Source organism: Telmatherina bonti, assembly GCF_933228915.1.
Source record: "Telmatherina bonti genome assembly, chromosome: 11".
NCBI classification, from domain to species: domain Eukaryota; kingdom Metazoa; phylum Chordata; class Actinopteri; order Atheriniformes; family Telmatherinidae; genus Telmatherina; species Telmatherina bonti.
Window position 1 is genome coordinate 31,838,958 of NC_136629.1, and position 25,906 is coordinate 31,864,863.

The following is a 25,906-nucleotide window of genomic DNA, read 5'->3' on the forward strand; positions in this document are numbered from 1 at the left end:
TCACACACATACACCCGCGTCATCACACTCAAACCAGGTTGAGGGGAGGCACTAATTTACTTCCAGAATCATATTGAATACTCTTTAGGCAATTTTAAGTTGTATTTTCTCCATCTTGCTCAAAGAAAATGAAATAACTTCCTTGTAGAAGGTCATCTTGGTATGACATCAGAGTTGTCATCCTGGGCTGCATTGTCTGCAGTACAGTTGCAACATGTTTGAAGTTATTTCTTCATATTTCAGATGGGTAATATATTAAATGTAGCCAAAAGTTTTCTGGGTTAATCGATTTCCAACATCATCATGCAACATGTGCACATAGATAACACTGCATTCAGTGAGTGTTTAACATATAAATATCTGCCATTTGCATCTGGTTGGACCTGGACAAAAATTTTCTGTCCATATGAAAGTCTCAAGGGTGATGATGTAATATGGCCATGTATGACTCCATGTTTGGAGCATAGGTCTTAGCAATCTGGCAGTCATGACTTCATTAATAAGTAAACTTAACAGATGAGTGCAATGTTCTGTTTATTTACTGTCATTTTTATATGTTTTGCAGGAATGCAATGCATGAGTAGGGAGTCTGTGATGTTAACAAGGGGAGTAACAACAAAAAATGTCTGCTTTTAAGATTTTTTTTTTAATATTGGCAACATGGTTTGATGCGTAAATTCCAACCTGCAACACTGACTAAAACCAGGAGATGGCAGCAACACTTACTGCCGTTCTCTTGTTTATTTATTTGTTTTTTTAAGCTGTGCTTCTGTCTATCAATGCTTCATTACATAAATAAATAATAGAAAACATATTAATTAATTGTATATCATGCCTGTGGGCTTCTTGCTACCATCAGAAAGCTCTCCCCTGTAATAAAGCTCCCATGTGGAATATGCAAACAGAAAACACAGTAAGAATAATCATTCAGTGGCTTGTACAGACCATATGTGTAAGTCAGTTGTGAAAACTGGAAAGCCAAATGCAAAAAAACTAAAAAGGTTTCTGTATTTTAACATATAAGGAAATCTATTGAGTTTTTTTTTCTCTCTACCATAAACAAAATACAAATAAATAAATGAATATGAGCAATACTTGGGTTATGATATAAGAATGAAAGACACATGTAAAGCTTTACCTTTGTAAATTCAACATTTGTTTAAAAAAAGTGCTGAGCTAGTTTGTGTTGCTTTCATGAGGTCTACTTTATTATGTTCATCCAAAATGAAATGTGGTCAACAAAAATCTCTCTCAAAACATTAAGAGTATTCATGTGAGGCCCACACTGGCGACCGCTGCATCATGGGTCCGGTCTCATTTTGGCTCACATTTCTGTCTCTGAGGTCAACCTCCACAGCCCCTGGCTCTACAATCACACCAGACCTCCATCAAACCCATATGAAGGCAATAAAACCAAACTCAAACCAGATCCAGATTGGCTTTATGTTGCCCTTCAGTGTATGTATTAGCAAAGGCAAAGGTTACATGAACTGTGCAATTACACAAAGAAAACAGTGACAAATCCCTGAGTGCAGTTTGAAAGCAGTATGTGTTCTTGTTCCCACTTTAGGACCTTTTCTGATATAAATCAGTCTTTAAGGAAGTTAAAATTGTTCAAATGAGGCAGAACTTAATTTCTGGGGAAAAATAAAGTTAGAACATGGTTAGAGGAAAGCATGAACTGATTGTGAGGAGGCACTAGCTCCTGAAGTTTTTAGGCACCGCTTGTGCATGTTTACCAAGCATTCTGTTTATGTTTATACTTTCAGTAATGTCAATCATTCCTTTTCAAAATGTCTCAAAATGTCCCTTTTGACATAGCTTTTCTTCACTGGCAGGGCCTGCCTACATTCACTGCTACTGCAGAGTGTGCATGGGCGGGTCTTGTTCTTTATTGAATAATTGATTGGAAGTGATTGTTGGTATAACGATGAGCATTGGGAAGTGTCATAAATGTTGAACCTGTGTGAATTATTAGTTCATGTTCTGGATTATTGAATGTGAGATTTTTTTCAATATAATCATGTTTGTGAATAATTGGTTGATTGGGTTCTTTTCACAAATCTGTGGTGATTGGCTTATTGAACTGAGAGGGTGGCGCCTCATAATAGATATAGGAGGTGCTGCCTAGCAGACTGGTTGGTCTGCCAAGGGGAAACTTAGCAGTTGTGGAGGGTTCTGTGTAAAAAAAATAAATGGATAAGTGATTTTCTACTACCCCATGGTTGCAAAAATGGTCTTATTATTCCTTACGGATACGTCGTCTTGCCAAACTGATAACGGGTAGGATTAATGTTTAGATTAGCCTGTAGGCATGAAGAAAATGTCAGTGCAGTGCCAAAATGAAAATAGCTGTGCACTCTTGTGTGAATAGAACTGAAAGAAAAGGGGTCAACAAAGAAAAAGTCAGCATACCGAATGTGAAAACACATGAAGGTAAAAAGTTTATTTTCTTCTCAGTATACATCACATAATTAGTCAAAACATTCTACAGTACTTGGGAAAACAGAGCTTTAAAAAAAAAAAAAAATGAAACAAAAAAAAAAAGTAGATAAAACAATAAAATCATTATGTTTGTGACCAAACAGTAGTAGTATTGATCAAACCATGGAAGATTAAAAGTGGAAACACACAGGATAAAGTACAGAGTTACTTTTAAAGCATCTGCACAGTCGTTTGTTTCAAGGCAAAGCCAGAATAATTCTGGGTCTGTGGTGCCACTGGGCCTTTGGCCGCAGGGGGGGAGGGCATGTCAGTCGAAGTCCTCTCCAGTATAAAAGTCCGCTGGTGATAAGTTAAACCTCACTCCAGCTCCTGCAGTGTGATTTATGGAGGGTCAAGGGTCAATCTCCATGGGAACAACATTGAGTATGGCGTCCTCGTTACTACGTCGCACAACTATTTTCAACGTGTCGTCCCTCTTGATGGCAGCGCTGACGTCTGTTGCTGACGAAATCCTCTGGCCGTTGATGGAGATGATGACATCATGTTCTTTAAGTCCACCACTGAACGATAGAAGAAAAGGAGATGACTTATGAGGGCTGCATAAATTACAAACACATGCTGCCTGGATCACAGTAAAATCTTTTCCAGGCCAGATTGTCTTGTAGCTGTGATATGATGTTTTGCCAGAGTTTTAGCCTATGATGAAGTCAGCTGGATGGTAATGTTGTAAACGTGTAGGGCATCGTCCTGACAAAACCGTTCATTAACTTCGGCTGTTTTATACCATCTTCCATTGATCCCTCTTAGCTAATTTTCTGTTATTTTATATTAATAAATACAAATATATAAATCTATATCTACACAGTATGCACAGGTGTTTTCATACACTTTGTTTTCCACATTTTAATCAGAATAATAACATTGAAAAAAAAACTTATTACACTTTTACTTTAATTATCTTCTTCTTAAGACCAGAGCTTTCACTTTTTTTTAATATGTTTACATGTTTTTCTGGTCATTTGGGACAAGTGGAATCTAATATATACAAATCTCATTACTTTTGGACAGGAAGTAATTTTTCCATTCGCATGTGAAGACAATGGGTATATGTTACTATGTTACTGCTAGGACGCTGTATCTCTGGAGGTTTAAAGCCCCTTTTGGCATCAATGTTAGCCTCAAATCTTTATGGGAATGATCCATAAAGCTTGGGATACCGTTTCCTTTTCCCAGCAGAAACGTTCCAGCTTACATTCTTTATTAGATCAGACACTTTCACATAGAGTCCTTGAAACAACTCCTGCACCTTCTTCCAAATCGGTTGCAGGGCTGCCACGTCTCTGAATGACTATGAAGTTTAATATGGTGCAATATGAACTGGCCTCTCAGAATGAGTTTAAAAAAAAAAAAATCCCCATAGAAAGATGTCCCCACCGTGTTTGACTCTGAGGATTGTACAGATCTCAATTTCATTTACTGGGTCAAATGATGTTTGTTTATATAATCATAAGAGTAATTTAGGTGCGCTGTAATGGACTGATGACCTGTTCAGGGTGTACCTGCCTATCGCCCAGTGGTTGCTGGGATAAGCTCCAGCCTCCCAGTGACCCTTAATTGGACGAAGCAGTTAAGAAAACTAATGAAGGAACGAATGAATTTAGGTGCAATCTTCTTTTTTGTGATGAATGTCATCTGGTCGTCCTCCCAGATCTGGGTTTTGTCATATATCTTAGCTACACAGACACAGTCATTATGACTTTCATGGTTTGTATCAACTGCAAGACCTTCTTCCGTCTTTCCATCAGAAGCAGAGAACAAGATACACTTAATAGAATTTGAAATGTTTCTGTTCACTAACATTTTATCCACAATACTGCTGTTCATTCCCCTGCAAAAGCACTCCATAGCCCTATTTGGGAAGAATGTTTTTAAATCTGTACTGAAGACCCATTTGTTTAAGCTGGCTTTCCGCACAATAAGTTGACTTTTTTGATCTGATTTTATTTTGATTGTTTTAATTTGATTGCTTTTATTTCTTTTATTTGATTGTTTTCAGATGTCTGAAATTTTTTAAGTTGTCCTAATGTATGTTATTTATTCTGTTTCTTTTTAACCCCACCACAATGTGGCACTTTGGTCAACATTGTTGTTTTTTAAAGTGCCATTATAAATAAAGTTGTATTGTATTTTAAGAATTAGGGACATAACTTTTTCAAGGGAAATTAAAGCTTACAAAAATCAACATTTAAAATAGGAAATGATGATATGATAGGAAATTTAATGTGATAACATACAGATGTGATAAAGCGCTTTACATGAATACGATCTAAAAATCAATTAACTCATTTTAAAACTATTTTAATGATGGCGTAATAATGATCATGTGATTATGTTAACAGGTTTTAGTGCTGTACAGATAAAATATGCATATATACACTTTGGCCAAATGTGCACACATGATCAGAAAAACAACCGAGTAAATCGCAGTCCAACGTGGAAACCAGCAGCAATATCAAAGGCAAATCACAAAAGCAGCTGCTTAATCACAGCCACATGTAAACACAGATCACCCTACCTCCACTTGCAGCAGCACCCATTAACACATCTGAATTCCTGTATTTCTGTCATTACTCTCAGCTGCTCTAACAACCCCAAAAGCACAGGAATAGAAGGTTTCTCTACAACACGGCTCCAAAAGCCGTAAACCAACGCAACCCGGATCGAGATCAAAAGCTCAAACATGCAGCCTAGAAAATAACACGGAATAATAAAAGGAACCACAGAAATGTTGTTATGCAGAGACCTTGCCATCTAAGCAATGAGTAAACTATGACGAGGGCCACTCCAGAGTGGGCTGGGTGAGCAGGCGCAGGAAAACCACAGTACAGCCAGTAATGTCTCTGCATTAGGTTTAAAGGAAATGCTGACCTCAGCGTCTCCTACATCCCCACTCTACTGGAGATGCGGTGGTGGCTGATTTGAGTGGGCTGTGACTGTGGGATTATGGGAGGAGGGGGGAGTATTTTAGAGGGTCAGGAACTTCTGGCATGCTTTCGAGAGCCATGAATTTACATCCTCATAACACAATTGTGAAGGAAGTTCTGTGTCTCTTGACAGTTGCACTAAAGTAATGAAATTAGGAGTGAAAATGAAATATAGAGTTTATTTGCGTTACAAGCAGCAGCTGCAGGGAGAGTGACGAGATTCTTGTGCAAATCAAGTCCACATGTGAGACGTTAAAGGCCAAAGAAAACGTCCCCTACCTCAGAGACAGTCAAACCTAAGTCTGCACCTCAGTAAAATATCATAAATTTACAGTTTAGTCTCTAATGAGTCATTTTTGCCCAAGTTATGCGAGCACTGTGTCTTTCTTACGTTGCAGCCGGTGTCTTTGCAATGACCTCCATAACATAAGCTCCTGAGGTGATGTCAGGGAAGTCACGGAGTCGAGCTTTCAGGTCTTTGGCCAACCTTGGGGTAAAAACCAAAGAAAGAATTTTGTTACTACGTACCATTTCTGTCTTTAAAAAAAAAAAATGATGCAGTTTCTTTATGTTTAAACATAATAAACCTGAATTAGCAACACTGATGGCAGTTTGTAATAAAGTAAACAACTTACGCTGGAGTAAGAGTCATCATCCTCACACCAATGTACTTTTTCTTCGCATCTGTTCGTCCTGAAGATGGGCATCACAGAGGGAAAGTGTCAGGATACTTCAGAAAAGACTGTTTCATCATTATCACGTCTCATTGCATCGTCTTGCATCTCATGCAAGAATCTGCACAGCTGCACATCCAGTTCAGCATCACAACAAAACTGTTTAACAGAATGAATAATAATAATAATAATAATAATAATAATAATAATAATAATAATAATAATAATAATAATAATAATAATAATAATAATAATAATAATAATAATAATATTAACTGATCAAGTCCTGGCTCTCTGATGGGGACTGAACTGCTGCTCAGTCTGCTGAATTCCCTATACCTAACCGCCTATGTACACAACACAGTGAGGAAAGAACAGTCCGTTCAGCCAGAGGCATGTTCAAGAAGCCAGATAAAGAAGATAAAAAAAAGTCCTTCCTCTCAATGACCACAAACTTATATAATAATTACAGAATAATGGACAATTAATTATTATTAAAAAAAAAACAAAAACAATAAATAAATAAATCTCAAAATTTTATTAAATGTAATAAAATAAAATAAAATAATTTGACTCAGCTTTTTTTAAAAATTTTTTTATTTTTTTAAATTTTAGGGTTAGTTTTGTTTTCCGTCTTTTTACATTCATGTGGCACAGCATTGAACCAAAAACAGCTTATGCCAACAGCAGTGTGGAGTTTAATTTCCTGTTCAACGATATTTTGACATATAGAATGGAAACTATGGGACAGAACCAGTAGTGTTGTGATTAAAAGAGAAGCACAACACCACCAGAGCTACAGCTTCCCCCAGTCACTGTTTCTCTTTGTTTGGTCTCACTCTTCGCTTAGGTTTACACAGAACATCTATTTAGTTAGGTAATGGAAAAGATCACAGCTTGCATTTAAATAAATCAATTTTCACAGTTGAAAGTGGGTTCCCTTTATTTATTTATGAGAATCTCGACTTGCGTTACTTATAAAAGAAAAAGTAACCAACTGCTGTTGCATTTTGCAGTCATGCTTTTGGTCTTTTCTGCACATAAATCCTTTACATTTAAGCAAATGATCCATAAAGTCGAGGTGTTCTCAGTTTAAATTCAGGATGATGATAAGAAATCCTTCACTGAACATTTAGTTTCTTTATAAAAATCAGTTTTAAACAACATAGACATTTTTTTTAAAAGAAATTAGATTTAGCTTAATAAATAATGTTTTCAAATTTATTAAGTAATTGTGTAAATGGAGTAGTTTTTAGCTTAATGAATGCGAGTTTTGTTCTGTGAACTGACCAAAGTATCTTCTTGTGGTTTAATGTGAGGCTGGACTGGCACATCCAAATCCTCCATTTTGATGTGTTTCATCATTTATTTTGGGCAGTTTGTTATTGTGTTAAATCATCATTTGGATAAATCAATTCAAGGAGTTGGCAGCTACATGCAGAACACATGTGGAGTATCTACAGGCCTAAGATATACTGTGAGGTAAGGGCTGAAAAGCAGTTAAAGAAAGAAATTTATTTGCCGCGTTGAATCTTGATTAAAGCTCGAAAAGGAGCGAATAAATCTCAAAGACAGCACGAAGAGAGGAAAAACAAAAATGGCCAGAAAGGTACACTGAATTATGGCTTCTTTACTCTGTGTCCAAATGGGACCTCAGCCCAACTTTTTACCTCAAACACTTTGTCTCATTGATTGAAAGAAGCAATGAAAATGTCATAAATTGCGTCTCGGAGTGCTCATACCTCTGGACTGCCTGTCGTATGACTCAGCCAAAAACTGTCGAATCTTGTCTGAGGGAATGGCAAAAGAGATGCCAGCTGTCACTTTCAGAGTGTTGATCCCGATCACCTCACCATCCTAACACAGTAAAGCTCAGTTAACATTTGGTAACAAACTGAATCACTAGATTTTAACAGGTCAGCATGTCACCGATATGAAACAGAGGACTTACCAGATTCACCAGAGGCCCTCCAGAGTTGCCATACTGTAAACCAAAAACATATCTCCTCTTATCATCTGTGTTTATTTAAAGAAAAGTATACATTCATTTTATCTATTATTTACATTAATGATGGCATCAGTCTGAATGTAGTCCATGTCAGAGTTGCGAAGGCCCAGCTCTCTGCCTCCTCGCTGAGTGGTGCTGACGATTCCTGTAGTAACTGTATTTTGGAGGGAAAACGGGCTGCCGATAGCAACCACAAATTCCCCCGGTCTCAGGTCTGATGAGCGGCCCAGCAACAGCACGGGGAGCTTGGTCTGCAAGAGGAAAACAGAGAGGGACAACACGGTCACGATGAAGAGATCTTGAGACATTTGAGATGTTTTAGCCAGCAGGTCATTGTGCAGTTGGTCCACAACGGTTGATGCACACCTCAGTGTCCTCTTTAGATAAAATGCTTGTATTTTACCTGGTTTTTCAAGCTTGTACACCTAATTTGAGATCAAATATGCGATAAAAGAAAGAACATTCCTGTCAATGCCTGTTTCTGCCTTGTAGATGCAGAGAAGTAATGATTAAAATGAGATGCAGATCCAGAGATGGAAAGTAATGAAGTACATCTACTCACGTTACTGAGAAGTTTTTGTGAGTATTTTGTAATTCTTCAAGTAGCTTTTGAAATGGGGAATTTTACTTTTACTCAAGTACATTTTGACCCAATTATTTTACTTCAGTACATTGGAAACCCTCCCTGTTACTGAATAAAAAATAAAATACAGGGCAGAAACAACAGCCTGAACAGGCGTTATGCGGAGCGGAATGATTGTCCATCTCTGCTGCCAATCTACTACAATCACGTTCGATGCCCACTGTAATAAAAATGCATAGACGTGTGTGCGTTTGCGCTCTATAATAAACTGTTGTAAACTTATTAAAAACAATGTTGAAATGGATTTATGACTCGTCTTTTGTTTACTTAAAGTAACTAAGTGACTTTTACTTAAAGTACATTTTAAATTTAGTATTTTTACTTACTTTTATTTGAGTAGATTTTTAAGATTTAAGCAAAGAAGGCCCTGTGTCATGTCCCCACAGTCAGCACAATGAAAGTGTTGTTTCAATCTGCATTGCTGCAGACTTGCCGGCTTCACTGTAGCTTTATTTATTTTTAGCTCAATATAATAAATGTTTCTGGAAGTTTTGACATTGTTCATATAAAATATATATGTAAGAAAAAGTGAAGACGAGACATTCTAAATATCTGATGACTGAATGAACCAATAAGGGCAAAAACAGCATCACTGTCTTGGTAAATGTTTGTTTTGTTCTTTGATTATGTCCAACATGATGTTGTTTCTGCTGATTTCTGAGGGTGTTGCAAACAACCTCACATATCAGCCGCTTCTCAAACCCTATGATGACACAAAACAACAAAAAACGGGAAACGCATGAGCTAAATATACACATTCTTAACCAAACTGATGCCTGCTGATGTGAGATTAGGTTTATTGCTGAGAATTATTAAATATATATTTTATTTATGTGACCACATTAAGTCACATTGTAGATGTGCAAGAAATGAAAGATTTTGTGTCTGTATGTGTCTGTGACTGTTCTTTGTTTGTCCTGGTAGCTGTTCATGTTTTGGGGATCAAAACAGGTGAGTTTTCAAGTTTAAATTTGTTCTGGTGAGTGTTTTTTTTTTTTTTAGAAACACTCTGTTAGGGGCCGAAGTGATTCACTAATATGGCAAAGACTTGTTGCAAAGATGCTGCAGTTCATCAAGCCTGAGTTCCAGTGCTTACAGTCTTTGATATTTAAGCAATTGAAAGAGAGACAACTATTTCCTCCTGTTAGTATAACGCACTGGTGATGTCTTATTACAGCAGAAAACCTGCACTGCCTCACCCCTCAGCTCAGAAGCTGTTTAATCTTTCTGTTCCCACCCAAGTATGTTATTATTACCCTTCAGATTACATTCTGTAAGTCATCATTTGTACTCTGCCTTTTGCTCTTTGATGGCTGGGATACGGTCCAAATGGGGCCAAAATTTCCAGAAAATCAGCACATTTTCAACAATAGATGTTGTGGAAAAGGAAATTGTAAATTAGTTAGCCAATAAGTCAGCAAAGCAAGTAAATAAGAGAACGAGTTTTGCAACTAAAAAAAGGATGTAAAGTTCGGTCTTGCTCTAAACGCAGTCCCTCTGCTGAGCATCAGACTTTGCCAGATGATGTGTTTTATGAGTGGACAGTATGAAGATAATTACAGCTGAACTGCAAGTCTTCTAAACAGAACCCCACACAAAGAAAATGACTCCCTCGGCACCACAGAGATGAGAGAGAGCCAAAAATGTCAACTGAAAAAAAGAAAAAAAAGAGCAAAAGTTTATTTGGTGGACTTAAAGCACTGCAAACCACAGATGAAGGAAAACTGACAAATAAACAGTAAATAATGAGAACATTCAGCTCAGTTTGGGCTTGTTTCAGCGGGTAGTGGAAACTCTACAGACATATCCGTCTGCAGTGACAGTTTGATTCCCTGAATCATCTCTGTTGGGCCGGCTAAAGTCAGAGCTCATGCAGGGCCATTTCTAGACAAGTCCGTACACAGGACATGAAAAAGCAAAGACACATTCAAACCATTCCTCCAATGTCTTCGTTTATTTACTCCGGTAAGAAAAAGGAGTCAGAGGAGCCCAAAAGTGGGTGCACGAAGACAAAATGATCACTGTTCATTATGCTCTCATTCATAATTATGCATATATTTGCTATTTTTTCTCTAATCACAGACATCTACATATTTACAATCTAAACAGACAGAATATACCTAATTCATAACCTAGTGTATTTTCATTTTAAAACTCTTTAACTCTGTGTCAGTGTGTGAAACCAAGAAGTAAATGATCCCTGAAGGTGAAGTTATTATTAGATGATGACAAAGTTAGCAAATGGCTGTAACTGAGGAAAAGAACCTTTCCACCTCACAAGCAAGTACAAACATACATGACCAAAAGAATCCCTTCACTTGAACACCAAACAATGCGTACAAACACTAAACTGAGAAGAGAAATCGTGCTTTTTGGGCACCTAAAACAGGAGTACCAGTGTGTATAATCACTGCTCTCCTTCTCCTGTCACACTTCATTCGAGATAAGAGTATAACCAGATGGAGAGAGGGAGGAGTGAAACACACTCACATACAGTTGAGAGAAAGTGGCCGTCAGGTGGATGCCAGTCCCTGCCAGTCCCTGCCAAGACATTTAGGACTCTGCTTTCATAACGGTGATTGTTAATGATACTGGTTGTGTCATGGTGACTGTTGCTACTTTGACTTTTGGTGACTCCTAACAACATCCGTGCTTAACAAATGGAGGCTGTTTGCTGCTTACAGAGGTCTTTACCAAACAGACGCCCACGCAAACTCACACTGCATTCAGAAAAATCATGAATATAACGCGTAAAATGCAGCAGCTGGCTGCCAGGCCAGCCAGAACCTAGGTGAGAAGGCAGAACAAACATGGAACATGCAGACTCTGTAGCTTACATATCACTTACTAATTTTTACTAGTCAGCAATCTGGCTAGTGGAAAATCACCTCGCCATGTGAGTCTGCCTGTCCTGACCACCCAAGTGACTCACCGTGCTATTTCAGATGCAGCCTTACTACACTATAGCTGCGGTTAAAATAAAGAGGCAAGGTAGGAGAAGGAAACAACAAAAACCACAGGAAGAGAGTTAAAATAATGTGAGACAAGTCACACACGCAGCTCATGTCGGCAAAATCCAGCTCATAACTGAAAAAGTAGGGTTTTAAGACCATAAAAGGCCGAGTCAGATGCATACTTTTCTTTAGTTCTGAAAAATGGAATGAAATCAGTACATCTCTGCAACCACAAAGGAACACTTGTGAGATTTGTCCAGATGTGTAAACATCAGTATGTGTTGCAGGTGAAAAATAAGTAAAGATGAACAAATGCACAAAAGAAAACTTTCTGGATGGATGTGAACATCGCTTTGCAAGCCTGCAGCTGCAGTTTTCTCCATCAAATCATAGAACAAAAAGTAAAAATGAACTAAACAAACAAAGACTAGGATTTTACAGGGATCGTTGCACATTCTGTATCCGGAGTTTGAGTAGCTCACCTCAGGACGTGGACTCTGCCGTCCATCCAAATGCACCATCTCAGACCTCAGAAAGCCAAAGGTACTTCCATACAAGCATATTTAAAGTGTTTAAATGACTGTATTTCTCAAGTGACTTGTGTTTTTTATGACTTTTTTAAAGTTTTTTTTTCAATCTGACTGCAACTGTGTGACTTGTTTTGTATTTTATTTAAAGTGGAACTATTACGTGCATTTCAGGCTAATTTATTTTTATTTCTGAGACCAGAAGGGCTGGGATTGTTATTGTCACAAATCACTTTATTTACTTCAGACCGACCCTCTCTGTAAGCTGTCAGATCAGCCTGTGGGCAAAACGAGTGGATTGAGACTCTTCCACATTAAGCCCCGCCTCCTGCCACCGCGCTACATCGGGAGCGCGCGCCGCACCTGCTTTCGCCGTCATTGTAACATCTCATAAACAGAAGGATTAGGCTAATATGAACTCAATAAAAAAAAAATATATATATATATATAATGTCAACACATAGCATACAGCCCTACATGTTGGAACCTGAATCAGACCCTGAAAACAAAGTGGAAAACAGCAACCCACAGCAACGAATGCAGCAGGATGTCTCTCTTTGGTAAACTCACCAGCCATCGTTGGAAATAACTTTATCCCACGTTTTCCACCCGCCTGATGTATTTGTACATGCCCTTGTTAACCAGTAGAAGGTAACCAATCACCGAACCTTATCCCCCGGGACGTCACAAGGATTTCGAAGTCGAAAAAACTCTCTAAAACGACACATTTTTCGTCGCCATGGAAACCGAACGGAGAGCGTGCTGGAACTCAAACTCAAACTCAAACATGCGTTTAGGTGACAAAAAACAGTGTCGTTCACATGTCTGATGAGGATTCAACACTGTAACACTGTAGAAAGCTCAGAAAATACCACAATAGCACCCTTGCTGTCATGTCCTCTTCAGTTGCCCCATGAAGGCAAATAAAGTATTTTGAACTGAACTGAACTGAGGCAGTTCAGACGCGGTCTTCAAACTAGCCATGTTGGCACAGTTTGACATCATCTATTCCCCAAAATCCCCAATTTTGGTGTCTGAGGTTTTTAAAAAGGTTAAAAAAAATGTGTGAATGAAATAAATAAACAACATGCCTATCATGAGACGTTTCAATCCGTTCAGATCTGAAGTGGCGCATGTAGATAGCAAAGGTTTTTGCTCTGTTGGGTATGTCATTGATGACACAGAAGATTATACTTTCACATTACAAAAGAGGCAATGTGTTCCACATTCTTAGGAGTTTAGATAAGAAAGAGAAGTGATGTAACAGATTGAAAAAAGGAGGGGGGGCGAAACAACTCTGTTTGCTTTAGATAAAGATTCAAAACAGATCCAGAGACTCAGGTCAACCAGTCCAGACTAAACATGGAGAAGCAGCATTTAGCTGTTATGCTACAAACTAGTGGAACCAAAAGTACACTTTTAAATTCAGGTTAAAAACATCCCTTTTCTCATGCACCTATGCATGAAATCCACACGCTAACTTTAAACTGATCTTACTTCAATCTGGTTTTATTTAATTGATGATTTTATTGTGATTTTTGCTGTTTGTTGTTGTCTCTTCTGCTTCTGCTTTGTTGCTGTTGTATGTAAAGCCCTTTGAGTTGTCTTGCACATGAAAGGTGCTCTACAAATAAACTTGCCATGCCTAAAGCAGGATGAGGATCCTGAGCTGAGACCAATTCCAGTTTCTCCCCCTACATATCTCTTGATGACTTTATGTCTTGTGCGCGCAGACCAATTTTCCAACATCCTTACAAAGGTACTAGAAGACTGGCAGACGCACAGGCTGCTGAGAAAAGACATGCAGAGTTTCTATGGAGATTTATCATTGTTTAATGTTACAGCCTTGGTCTTTTGGAGCCTCATTTCAAAGCCATTACACTAAGTACCATTTTATGGCTCGACCAGGTGCAAACTTTAACTCCATTTACGCTTAGATGGACTGTGGCTTGATGGTTTTCTGTGGCCCATGTGAGCACACAAAGAGGAAGAGGGGGAGAAAAAGGTCGCCTGGGCACGAACCCTTGCAAACAGAAGTCTATAAATTAAGACCCACACACCTGGCACTGCTTAGATATACAGCCAAACCACTTTAAAATACACACATTCACACAGAGAAGCATTTGTCGGGTCAGGAACTGTATATAAGTTCAACTGCAGTCACTTAAACGTTCCAGTTTTATTTTTTTGTTTGTTTTAAATTGAATCCAAAGCAAAGAGCCTTTAAGAAAAGTAAGTACTTGAAGGTAAAGGATTTATACAGCTGGGGCCTGAACTTGTGCCCTTGAGGTTGTGCTAATGCAGATAAAAATGAGGCAGGATTCGGCACGCTCGTGCAGCACATAACATCAAGTCAAAAGATCAGAAGATCACTTATGTGCCTGCTTCCACAAGCTTGGCATGAATACAAAAAATACTGATATGCAAGTGAACGTTGTAACTGATTTGAGACAACAATTCAGTGGTAAGTGTTCATCAGATTCACAGTCAAAGCTAAAAGTCAGTCTTTGCTTTACTGAGTAGTTCCTTGCTCTGTAGGTGTCCAAGTCAGACTGGGTAGAAGAACCATATCCTTGCTGACACCAGTACGGAAACCACTATGGGTTCCATATGCTGTGCGGAAGGTTTTTCGTCTTTTTAAGAGGAAACATATGTCTGAAAGTTTTTTAGTGATGTAGCTTTGCGTGAAAGCCCAAGAGGACTGCAAGGCGTCTCATTTCTGGTCAGACACCACAAAACTTTGAACTCCTGAGAGGAGATGATTTCTAATGTGTTTGTTTTCTTCTGGGAAATCTCAGCCAGCATAAGCAGTTCGTTTCTCTTTTACCTGCTTTCATTCACACGCAAACTGCTGACCTCCTCGGGAGTGACCAGGTCCACTCTGTAGGACAATATACATTTGGCACTAAGGCGACTCAAGTTTTTTTTTTTAAAAAACAATTCTCATATTAAATTGACAAAACCCTGCCTTTCACAACTTACTGGACAAAATCATTTGGTTGAATCACAAAACTGTTGAGTTTCATTACTTGTCAACTCTATGGTTAAGTTTTGCTTAGGCTTGAACACAAGGATAATGTCTTGGGGTTATGAAACACACTTTAATGAGGTTAAAGGGCTGCTGTTGTCATGGTTACCAAACTCCAAAAACAAACCTATCGCAGTCACTGAGAAGAAACTGAGTCTGGGGTGTTGTCTACAGTGATGCAGGCGCTGCAGAGCGAAGCTGAAAGGAAAGGCTGTAGATTTACCAGTTGATGTTAGTTACAACCCTTTATACACTCCTACGAGCTGTGGGCAGCCCAGAAAGATGAGATTGTGATTAAAAATGGCTGAAAACAACATCCTGTGAAGGACGGCTGGGTTCATTCTTAGACTGAGGGTATCCTCCTATTTGAGCTCATCTAGCTCTGTTGTTGGCAGATTGTTCTCATAACTGCTTGCACGTAAGTGTAGCATGTAGAAATTAAAAAAAAAAAAAAAAAAAAGAGATTAACACTTGGTTGATATTAAGATCACATAAGAAAAAGGGAAAGCTGGTACATCATAAATGGTATTTCATTATAAGTTTTTCACCCCACACTGCCTCTATTGGTAATTTTTAATATTGCGCCATTCTAAAAAATGTGCAATAGACACCCCAACAGATGTTTAAAACATGAGGTAGCCATCACAAACACACTAACGTGGACTTACAAGTAAATTTCCAGTCGTAAGGATAGGATGAGTTCCGTCTTTGGGAAGAGTTCTCTGTTATAAAAGCTGCTTCATCAGGATGGCTTCTGACCCATGAGACGTGTTTTAGACATGTGCCAATACTAGAAAGCATCAGAGCAGACAGAACTTGCAGGCGTGATCACATCTCACTGTGCTGTTCTCCTGGAAGAGGTGGTTCTGGGGGAGAGACTTCTCAGGGAACCCTTCAGATGCTGTGGTCAGGCACCAGATAAGCAGCAGAAAACAGATAAATAACTAAAAACTGCGTAAAACACGGGGTGAAATTTCCGTCTAAGTTTTGAGTGTCCTGTGTTTTCCATCCAATCCGACTTCCTCTCTATTAAAGTCACTGCAGCCATTAGAAGGCTTCATGACTTCAGTATAACGACGTTATGAGCCAGTGCCTGAGACCATAAATTTTGCTGGCCTCAAACCTAATTGGAAATTAATGACTGCTTGGACTTTTCTGGCAAAGATAATGAAGGCATGAAGTATATCTATTTCTAATACACATTTGTTTAAATATTAAAGGCCTGTCTGGACAATTTTCTGAAGCCACAGTTGTGGAGAATAAAGTTAGCAGATTGAGAGTATATTTAAACAATACAAAAGCAACATTGTTTTAGATAGATGTTGAATATACCTGAGTCTTTATAGAGAAAACTTTGCATTTTGCTGTGCAGTGCTATCTAAATGAGATTTTTTTTCTCCAATTTAGGTCAACTAACCTTCAACACAAATGGCTTCAGGAGGTTTCAATGTCACTGCGCAGAAAGTAATTATAAAGAAACATCCAAAGAAACATACCAGTCTTGTTCCAAGCCAAAAATAAAAGCAACATGTAGCCAATACTGCATCAATGAACAGTTGATTATCAGCTATTTGACCAAAGCCGTGATTATTTTGAAACTTTACTTTCATGACTCACACACATCTGAAGTGACATCATTGGCTGGTAAGCCAAACACTCTGTCTGTCCTGCAGGCCTGGAAATCAGTTCTGGAAAAGCCAGAAAGTAGGCCAAGACAAAGTGCATAAAAATCCAACAGGGCAAATTGGTGTGTGGGTGCATGTGTGTGTGTGTCCATTTTCCTTGGCTTTTTTCCCAACCAACTGCGTCGTTGAGCATGGGAACCATTGTGATTACAGGAATGAAGGAGAATAGATGGTTCAGGAGGGGAGGAGGATGTGTTTAATTTCCCCTCCATTTCTGTAAAGGATGACACGCCATCTCTTTCCATTGCTGAGCTGTCAAATGCACTCTCACTCACACACACACACACGTACACACATACACACACACACACACACACACACACACACACACACATTCTGAATTTAAAAAATTGATTATAAATTTGCTTTTGTTTGTAAATATGGATAATCATGCAATCAGTGCAAGAGCGCATGGTTGCATGGAGGCCTTTTATTTCTCTTTCCTCTCTGCAAATAAACACAGACACACATATTCCAATAATAGCCCAGTCCAAACCAGCACCAGGCAAATTTCCCAGAAAGAATGGTTTGAGACTCTTAATAGTAGCTGATGGGTAAAACAAATAGTGCCATTGTTTCTGTGGACCAAATGGGTCACATCAGGGAAGTTTTGCTACTATAAAATAAAATAATTGAGGATGACGAGAAAGGCAATCACTCATCCATTGGTATGACAACAGTTGAATGAAATGACAGATTTAAAGCCAGATGCAGCCACTTTTAAAGAAATATGTCCTCAATTTCTGATGGAAGTAGACAAAAGCGACCTCTGAATTAGACTGTAAATATCAATTTGCAAACAGGATTTATGAGCCAATTAACTTCAGGCTTTCAGCTTCATGGCTCCATTTATTATGTTATATTAATACATGTCTGATGCTAAATTCAGCTTAACATTTGAATGAGCACAACATACTGTTGCATTGTAGTGCCACATCATCTATGGAAACCAACAAACCTCTCCTCTCCTTGTCCTGTTTAGCAGAACTAGCAGGATTTCACATTAACCGGTGTTTCAACCAGTTGCTAGTCTAATTATAAATAAACTTTTTGAAGAGTTAGCTCACTGCAAACTCATTGGACACATTTACATTTGGTTGGAAAAGTCCAGCAACAGGTTGCATTAAAACCTCCACTGCAGCGGTTGTATATGAATGCTATGAGCAGCTCATGGTCCATTGGAAGAAGACACAATTTTAGCCCTTTGATCGTGTTAAAAAAAACTAGTTTTCAAAATTTGTGTAATTTGCATGTTGGGATTAATATCACATCATTGTTTAGCGACCATTAATCATGATTGTGATTAAGGCTAAACTAAGGAAACCCGTTAGCTAGCTTGGTCTGTTGAAGATCAAAGCTACAGTTTATTTTTTTAATCTTTTAACTTTGATATTTTTTGCTAAGAAAAGGCTACAAGAAAAAAAAATACTGTCTACTTACTTGATGGGTTTCAAGGTCCTTTTTTTAAATTGGACGTTTGTTTTTTTCTAGTCATATCTTATTTGATAGTCATTCTCTTCAGTTCGAGTTATTTCCTGTCCTTTCACATCGGATTCTCGTCCCTCAGGAATTATCCACACATAATCAGCCACATCCTCATAAAAATCCAGAAATATAGAGTAATCACATGATTTTAATAAATTGGACATGCTCTGTATGATCTGCCACAAGCTGCAGCTGTCCTTCATTTATAAACCACAGCTGGCTTTCATCTGGGAAGCATCTGCCATTGTTCTTGGTATGATAAGTCTTCTGACACCCACTTCTGTCTTCATGATTTATTTTTGTCCTTTTCTAAACACATGTAAAAGAATAAATAAATTATATATACAGGTTTACATGTGTGTGTAGAATATTGGAGGGAAATCTTGGTTTGCAAATCTGATGTCTAATTATCATTTAACTGTCAAGGTAAAATCCTGATCCAAGTCTAACTGAAACAGTTACAACTTTCACACATATACACACTCCTACTTGACTTGTATGAACAGAGATGGAATAAATATAACACACGGAAAGTGATTTTTGGAAATTTCATCACATCAAGAACCTGATCATCCATTGCAGTGGCCATATCTTTAAAAAGTGAATTCAGATTTTGGTGAAGCTAACGTCATCTGGGAAAATCCCAAAACTGCAGGATGAACGAAGCCAAGCTGCTTTCATCTGCATTTCTAAGCATCCAAACACAGTGTTAATAATGGCACAAGTCATGCCACTGATGAGAAACGATGCAGAAAATTCCTTGCTCTGCCCTTTTTGACTGTTGCAAAGTCATTCCAAGACTTCACTGTGGTGAGGGTCACAGTCCGTCAGCATGAAGATCCTTCCATGTCAGCTGTTTTTCACATCAGTTCCACGTTCCAGGTAAACATGAACGCACCCAAACTAAAAAAACGAGAAGACTGAGCATAAATTTGCAATGCCTTCTATCTTTCCTGAGCTACTGCAACATCACACACTGCTCTTGTTAGCTTATTAGCTAATACAGAACTCCTCCAGACATATGGATCCACTTTCCAGGCATTGACCGCATCACCATCTCTTTCTCTGTCTGGCTTACTTTCTCTTGCCCCCATCCCCCTCTTTACTTTCAGCACAGGAACAAGTGAGTGCAGCGCTTTTCTCCCCCCTTCCCGTTCCCTCTGAAGTTCCAGCTGCTGTAGACAGACTAATGCATTCCCCAGAGTTGAGGGGTAAACCACAGCCCAGGGAACGGACTGGGCTTTGCTACCAATAAACTCCAATTTCATGTAGAAAAAGAAAACAAAAGAAAAGAGATGCAAGTCTTTCCAGTCAGGGAAACGTAACTTTAAACTTTCTCACTCGTAAACAATTGTGCCATTGTATAATTTTATTGATTGTCTTTGGCTTCTTCTTGAGTGCTGACGTTGACTGCAATCAATTTTTTTCTGAGAGAACAGAGTGGGGACCAGAGCGGGGACTGGAAAGCGACAGCAAATGGGAAATGGGATGGAGGGGGAGAACGCAAGATGAAAGAGTGCCAGATATTCAGTGCCAGATATGGTAATTTTGACAGAAAATGGTCCAAGTCATGCTTGTGGACACGGTTTCCGATTAAAACTAAAGCTCTAATATGAAAAGACAAAAACAGAAACATGAATTAGATCCATTTGTCTCAGCGAACGCAGCTTTTATGGATAAACAACTTTGCAACACTTTCCTGGTTTCCATGAATCCTCTGGCATCTAACATCAGAATATTTACAGCACTCATCACAATTTCACTGACCACCGATCAAAAATCATAGAAAATTATATTTATAACCATGAGAAGTTTTAACTAAGAATGTTTTAACTAAAAAAAATTTTTTTTTTCTTTTAACTTAGATGAATGGATGTAATTTACAGCTTTTTGTCAGCAGCCTGTAATGCTAACATTAAAAACAAGATGCATTTTAAGCCAATTCTTAATCTTTGTTACAAAACTTAAAGCTAATTGACTTGGGAAGCGTGATTCAGAGCAGAAAAACAACAGAACTGACACAACCTAAAGGGTTTGTTTATGGTGGCATCAACAAACATTTGAAGACAATAGTGGAGGCAGCAGCTACTTTGACTAAAAAACCAAGCAAGAGTATTTGACACTCTTGGAATAAGAACTCGTTGCGCACTTTGTCACTGTGTTAGATGATCTTCTCCAGCAAATTACAATAGCTCTGTTGTCATTAAAATATATAATATACTTGACTGTCCTGGGAAACGTTATCTCTTGATCCGAACATTTAAGCTAGAACTGATGAGTTAACGGTTGCAGAAAGTTGTCTTGTTTCAATGGTCCGAGTACTGGACACATGATGATAACTAGTGCTCACAGATTTCATCAGACGATGTCTAACTTGACTTGAACTTGCTCTTGAAGACTCCAGCTGTTATGTTGAAATTGTTCTGTTACCTGCAGCATCTGTGCTTAAAGCTGGGGTACTGCGAGCTTTATGGAGAGAAATTCGTTTCTTTATTATCCAATCAAATAAGTTAGATTTGAAACCAAAAAGGATTTTTTTTTAAAGCAAATTTAAAAAAAGTGAGAAGCAAATTTTTTTTGTAGAGATAGAAACAAATTAGGTTCCAATTAAAAAAAATTTATATATTTGAGAAAGCATACTTCTCCAACTTCAATCAAAACTAATGTTTGTAAGTCAAAAATTAAAACCGTTGTGCATAAAAATAAGTCCTTTTCTCTTTACAGTTAAAAACATTACAAGTTATAAAGTTTTGTTTGCAAATCAGTCCTCTTTGCTGGCAAGTTCTAAATTTTTGGTTGCGAATTTAACTTCATTTGATGGGTGGGGCCTGCGCTGGTGAATGAGAGCAGAGTTTCTATTGGTTGGTTTCACCTGGCTCCGGCGCCAGCTACGCCTTCTGCGTTTCACCCATTTTTTTCTTGCTGTCCTGCTTGCAGGTAAGTTGATAGCCTGTTGGTCTTGAAATCTATCCTAAAAGTCATCAATTGCACTACATATCGTTGGCCACAACCAGTCATACATTTACAATAATAACAAAAGTAATGAATTATAACGCCTTGCTTGCTGCTCCAAGCACACAGCCATGACTAGCAGACAACCATGTCCCTGCTCATCAGTGTTCTTTGAGCCTAATTTGTTTCTATCTCTACAAAAAAAATTTGATTCTCACTTCTTTTTTTTTTTTTTTTTTTGCTCTCAAAAATCATTTTTGGTTTCAAATCTAACTTATTTGATTGGATAATAAAGAAACAAATTTCTCTCCATACTTTTCTCGGCTGTTTAGTGGGAGGAGGCCAATAAACCGAGCCGGGTCCCGGAAATCCTTCCTGCATTTTATCAGCCATGTTTGCCTTCCAAGTTTCTTCTTCACTACTTTGTATTTCCATCCTAACATGTTGTTTATTTGCAGGGTGTGGCTATCAGGTATGTGCTGCTGGAGGGGGAGGAGGGGAGCCGGGAGAAGAAGTTTACAAAATATAAGAAATGAACAACTTCATTTTGGTCCAAATGTTTGATTTTTTTTTTTTTTTTTTTTTTTTTTACACAGATTTACAGTACACTGAGGGGTTTAACTATATTTCTTATTGTTCATGATTACAAAATGTACAGACTACTATCAGGCCGAGGAACCACTTCACCCAGAATAAAAAAAAACAATGTCTCTGAACAAGATTACCTACCCCAGCTTAAGGGAATGAATACTTTAAAGTTTAAATGAATCATTTTTATTTTCAGGTGGTGAAATGAAACACTGTGGAAGCAGGTTTGTATCACTATATTTACCCTTTAAACACAAATGAAAACCTTGCCCTGCTCCCCTTTCATTATAAATCACTCATCCTATAATTTCCCCACATATTAAATCTCGCTAGTTCCAATTATCACACACATGCTCAACCCCCCACCCCCCTTCACCAGTGTTTGAAAAAATGCCACTGCCAACTAAATCATGTGGATTTTCCACAGTGACCACAGGTCGTCTGGGACTTCATCACTGTCTGGGTGACCAACTCAGACTTCCTACTGCTATGAACTCTCTTTTCTAAAATAAGAAAAACGTATGATGATGATTATGAATGAACTTCCTGTCAGCTTCGCACCCAAAATACATCTGGCTGACACGTGAGGAAAGCTGCTTCAGCGCTACAACCACCTCTTGTTAACCATATAAACTATGACGTGCAGAGAAATGCTTCAGATTAGTTTGACAAGAAGTGAATTAAACAAGGACATCTTCACAATAAAGTATAGATAACAACTATCCATTAAAAAGCAGCTGCCATATGATAAAGCCTCCGCTGCTCCTGAATCTGCAGGGGCCGAACATAATGTGCGCATGTGTTGCAAACAACCCGGAAAGCCTCGAGAGCAACGAGCGGACCGGTCATCAACGGATGGAAAAGATTTTTTTATCAAAGGATGAGCAAACACAAAGCATCTGTCACTGCTCATTTCTGTAACTCTGCTGGTCGAACAAAACCTGAATAGGATGGTCCCTTTCAGAGGTGGAGATCTCTGTCATCATCTTGTGTTGCAGTCACGAACATCTTTTCAGCTGTGTCGTCCAGCCATGAGAGTGAGCTCCACAATGCACTCAGCGGTCAGCAGGCCCTGGCCTCCTGCCAGGCATTTCCTCACATGACTGGCTGTGATTAACATGCAACGTGGATCCCTCTTGTCCAGCAGAGAGACAAATGAAATCAGACCGATACATGCGAAGAACCGGAGAGAAAATGTGGCAAGCAGATGTTCTGTGAAGAAAAGTGTTTTCCCTTTAAATACAAACAATTTTCCCCTGTCAACAATAAGTGATTGTCTCTGTCAGTTTTCTCCCTGAGAGGAATCGTGTCAATCTGTCTGATGGCTTTGCAGCTTGCGTCTGAACGTTGACAGGATCTGGACTTTCTGTCAGCCAGCTGTCTTTTAAAAACCCATCTGGTTGCACCTGCATTCTCACTTTACGTCTCTGTTTCACTCTGTTAGGTTTACAGCAGTTTCATGCCAAACTTCAGTCCCCCTGATCTTTAATGTACTGTTAGCGGATGCATCATCAGAAAATGTGCTCATCTTTCTACTTGCTTGCTTGTGAGAAAATAACAAATGTGCACCAAAAGAATCATCTGTAAATGTTGTGATAAAGGCTTTTGCATATAAAATTGTAGAACCTAAATTTTTAAGCACATTTTGCTCATTCTCTGGAGTCACAGGAAGTTATTAGCTTCCATAAATTAACAGAAAATACGTTTATGCCCAGTTGTAGCTCATCTTCTCCACTGATTGGGATCACTGTCCTTGTCCCAATATACATACACAAGAGTCCAAAGTCTACAGTATCTGCAACCACGAAAACATCAATTATCTGACTGTGGGAGAACATCGTACGTATAAGTATAGTCAAATTTTACTGCACAGATGTTGTCTTTTACTGCAGTTTAAAAAGATCAGGATTTTTTCTAAAGATGATCAGGAAATGATTTATGTCTCGGGGAGCTGGCATGTTGCTTCAATGAGCTGCTTGTCAGTCACAAAAGTCATCTTACCAAAATTATACATAAATGATAACAGCTTTTTGGGAATTTGACTGTTAATATAAACTCAGATGTTACTGCATTTACAAAAAGATGGAGCTGTAGAGCATTGTTGCATAGGCCAGTTTAAGGTGAGTATATGTGCCAGGAGTCAGTCTCCTGTCCCTCCAACTGCATGATCTGAGTTAGTCTGGTTTTCAGATCTTCAGTTTTGTAATATGTTGTCTAAATGAATATGTTTACATTTCCGGTTTAACTATCAATGCAACCTTAGTGTCAGGTAAATGTGCTGGGTTATTTCATCAGTGTAGGTCAAGTTCTGTCGTAATGTTGCTTTAAATTGCTGTGGATTTGATGAATAAACAAACCAAAATGTGATTATTTGGGTCTGAAATCTGAAAGAAATTCAGAGGTGACTAAAAGATTGTAGCATTCAGCTACAAGACTTCCATAAAATAGTTGATATTACTGTTGCTTTAACATTGTAGGGATGAAGAGGTGAACAACTATTCTTTTTACAGTTTACCTCTTTTTTAAATTTATTAAATAGTAATGTTTCGTTCAATTCTGTCAGAGGATCAATCCCATTCTTATCTGGATGTTAAGCCAGACTGAATGACTATTTTAACTACTTGTAAGCAGTATTCAGGTCTTATTTACAGATTGTTCAGGAGCATTTATAGTAGAATTATTTCTTTAGCTGCCATCTACAGTCTGTTGTGCGAAGTTTTCAGCACAAAAACCAGCAAAACAAAAAGAAGCAAATCGTGTCTGCAGAGAAATGGACCTTCGTACACTTCTAATGGGTCAAAAAATTATAATTAAAAAACTGTTTTCCTTAGCATGAGTCAGCGCATTTTGCTTAGTTGTTTTTTGTTTTCAGTAGGTTTCAGTTTAATAAACCTTCACCCAGCAGGATGACACCATAGGCTTGCACACAAAAAGGGGGATAACAAAGGCCAAAAAGAAAAGCTTATTTTGTTTGATGTTTACAGAAACAAAAATGATAAACTTGAAAAGAATCTCTGCTGGTTAGCGCTTAGATTAAAACTTTCAAACTATACTACAGAATTAGCACAGTTTTCAGTATCTCAAATGATTGCGTAGGGGAGGTCTATGTAAGAAAAGCAACTACAAAAATAAAAACAACTGTGCAATTCATGGGTCTTCAAGCTTGTACATCGTTTCACTCTGAAGACACGAAGCAGTACTGTATCTGTGTCGCGTTTTGACTGACCGGTGCGTCAATCTTGATGAGCGCGATGTCTGACTTCTCATCCACATCTTTGATTTTGGCATCGTAGGAGGCGCCGCTCTTTAGCTCCACTTTCACTCTGTGTTTATTGGCCACAACGTGGGCATTGGTCACAATCTGGCCGTCCTCTGACACAACAAACCCAGAGCCACTGGCCACAGCCACCTCCCGCTTGGAATAAGTCATCCTGTGTAGAAAGAGGAGGACAGTAGGAGGATGAAAGAAAGAGGGAATTACAACTTTTTCCTTCACTTTTAACACGATTTCTCCAAGTTGCTGTAAAGTTTTCAAAGTAACTTGTAAAGTTTTTAAAGTATGTGCATGTCTGAAGATGTTTTATGAGCACAAAATAAATATATTAACAGTGAGAAGGTAGGAAATGAAAGGTGATGCTGGATAAAGGAGAAGGATCTGAGGGAAGCAGTGATTGAAGAAGAAGGCTGGAATTCAGAAAGCTGCAGACTTTTTAAACAAGCACTTTAGAGGCAACGTTGACAGAGCGGTGATGACACAGATGAGGGAAGCGAGGCGCCGCCGAACGACAAGAAGCAGAGAGGAGAAAGCACGAGAGCTGGCGAGGTGATTAAAGCCGAGTTTAAAGCCTCTGGTGCAAAAGAAAGTGCTCTACCAACTGCTGAAGTCTGGCTCAGCACGCAGGTGGGCTGTAAATCCTTCCCCTGCACACAGAC

At 38.5% G+C, this 25,906-nt stretch overlaps 1 protein-coding gene across 1 annotated transcript in view; it reads right to left on the bottom strand.

Annotated features, from left to right (window-relative positions):
• Positions 1-2,505: 2,505 nt before the first annotated feature.
• The window catches only part of LOC306762169 (serine protease HTRA1A-like), a 34,092-nt gene continuing 10,691 nt past the window's right edge, over positions 2,506-25,906 (bottom strand). Inside the window, exons 3-9 of the mRNA XM_079248582.1 lie at positions 25,200-25,404; positions 8,168-8,362; positions 8,055-8,087; positions 7,846-7,960; positions 6,065-6,122; positions 5,821-5,916; positions 2,506-3,005 (exon numbers count right to left, since the gene is read on the bottom strand). Coding sequence (XP_079104708.1) covers positions 2,837-3,005; positions 5,821-5,916; positions 6,065-6,122; positions 7,846-7,960; positions 8,055-8,087; positions 8,168-8,362; positions 25,200-25,404 — 871 coding nt within the window. The 3' untranslated portion in view covers positions 2,506-2,836. The remainder of the gene's footprint in view (positions 3,006-5,820; positions 5,917-6,064; positions 6,123-7,845; positions 7,961-8,054; positions 8,088-8,167; positions 8,363-25,199; positions 25,405-25,906) is intronic.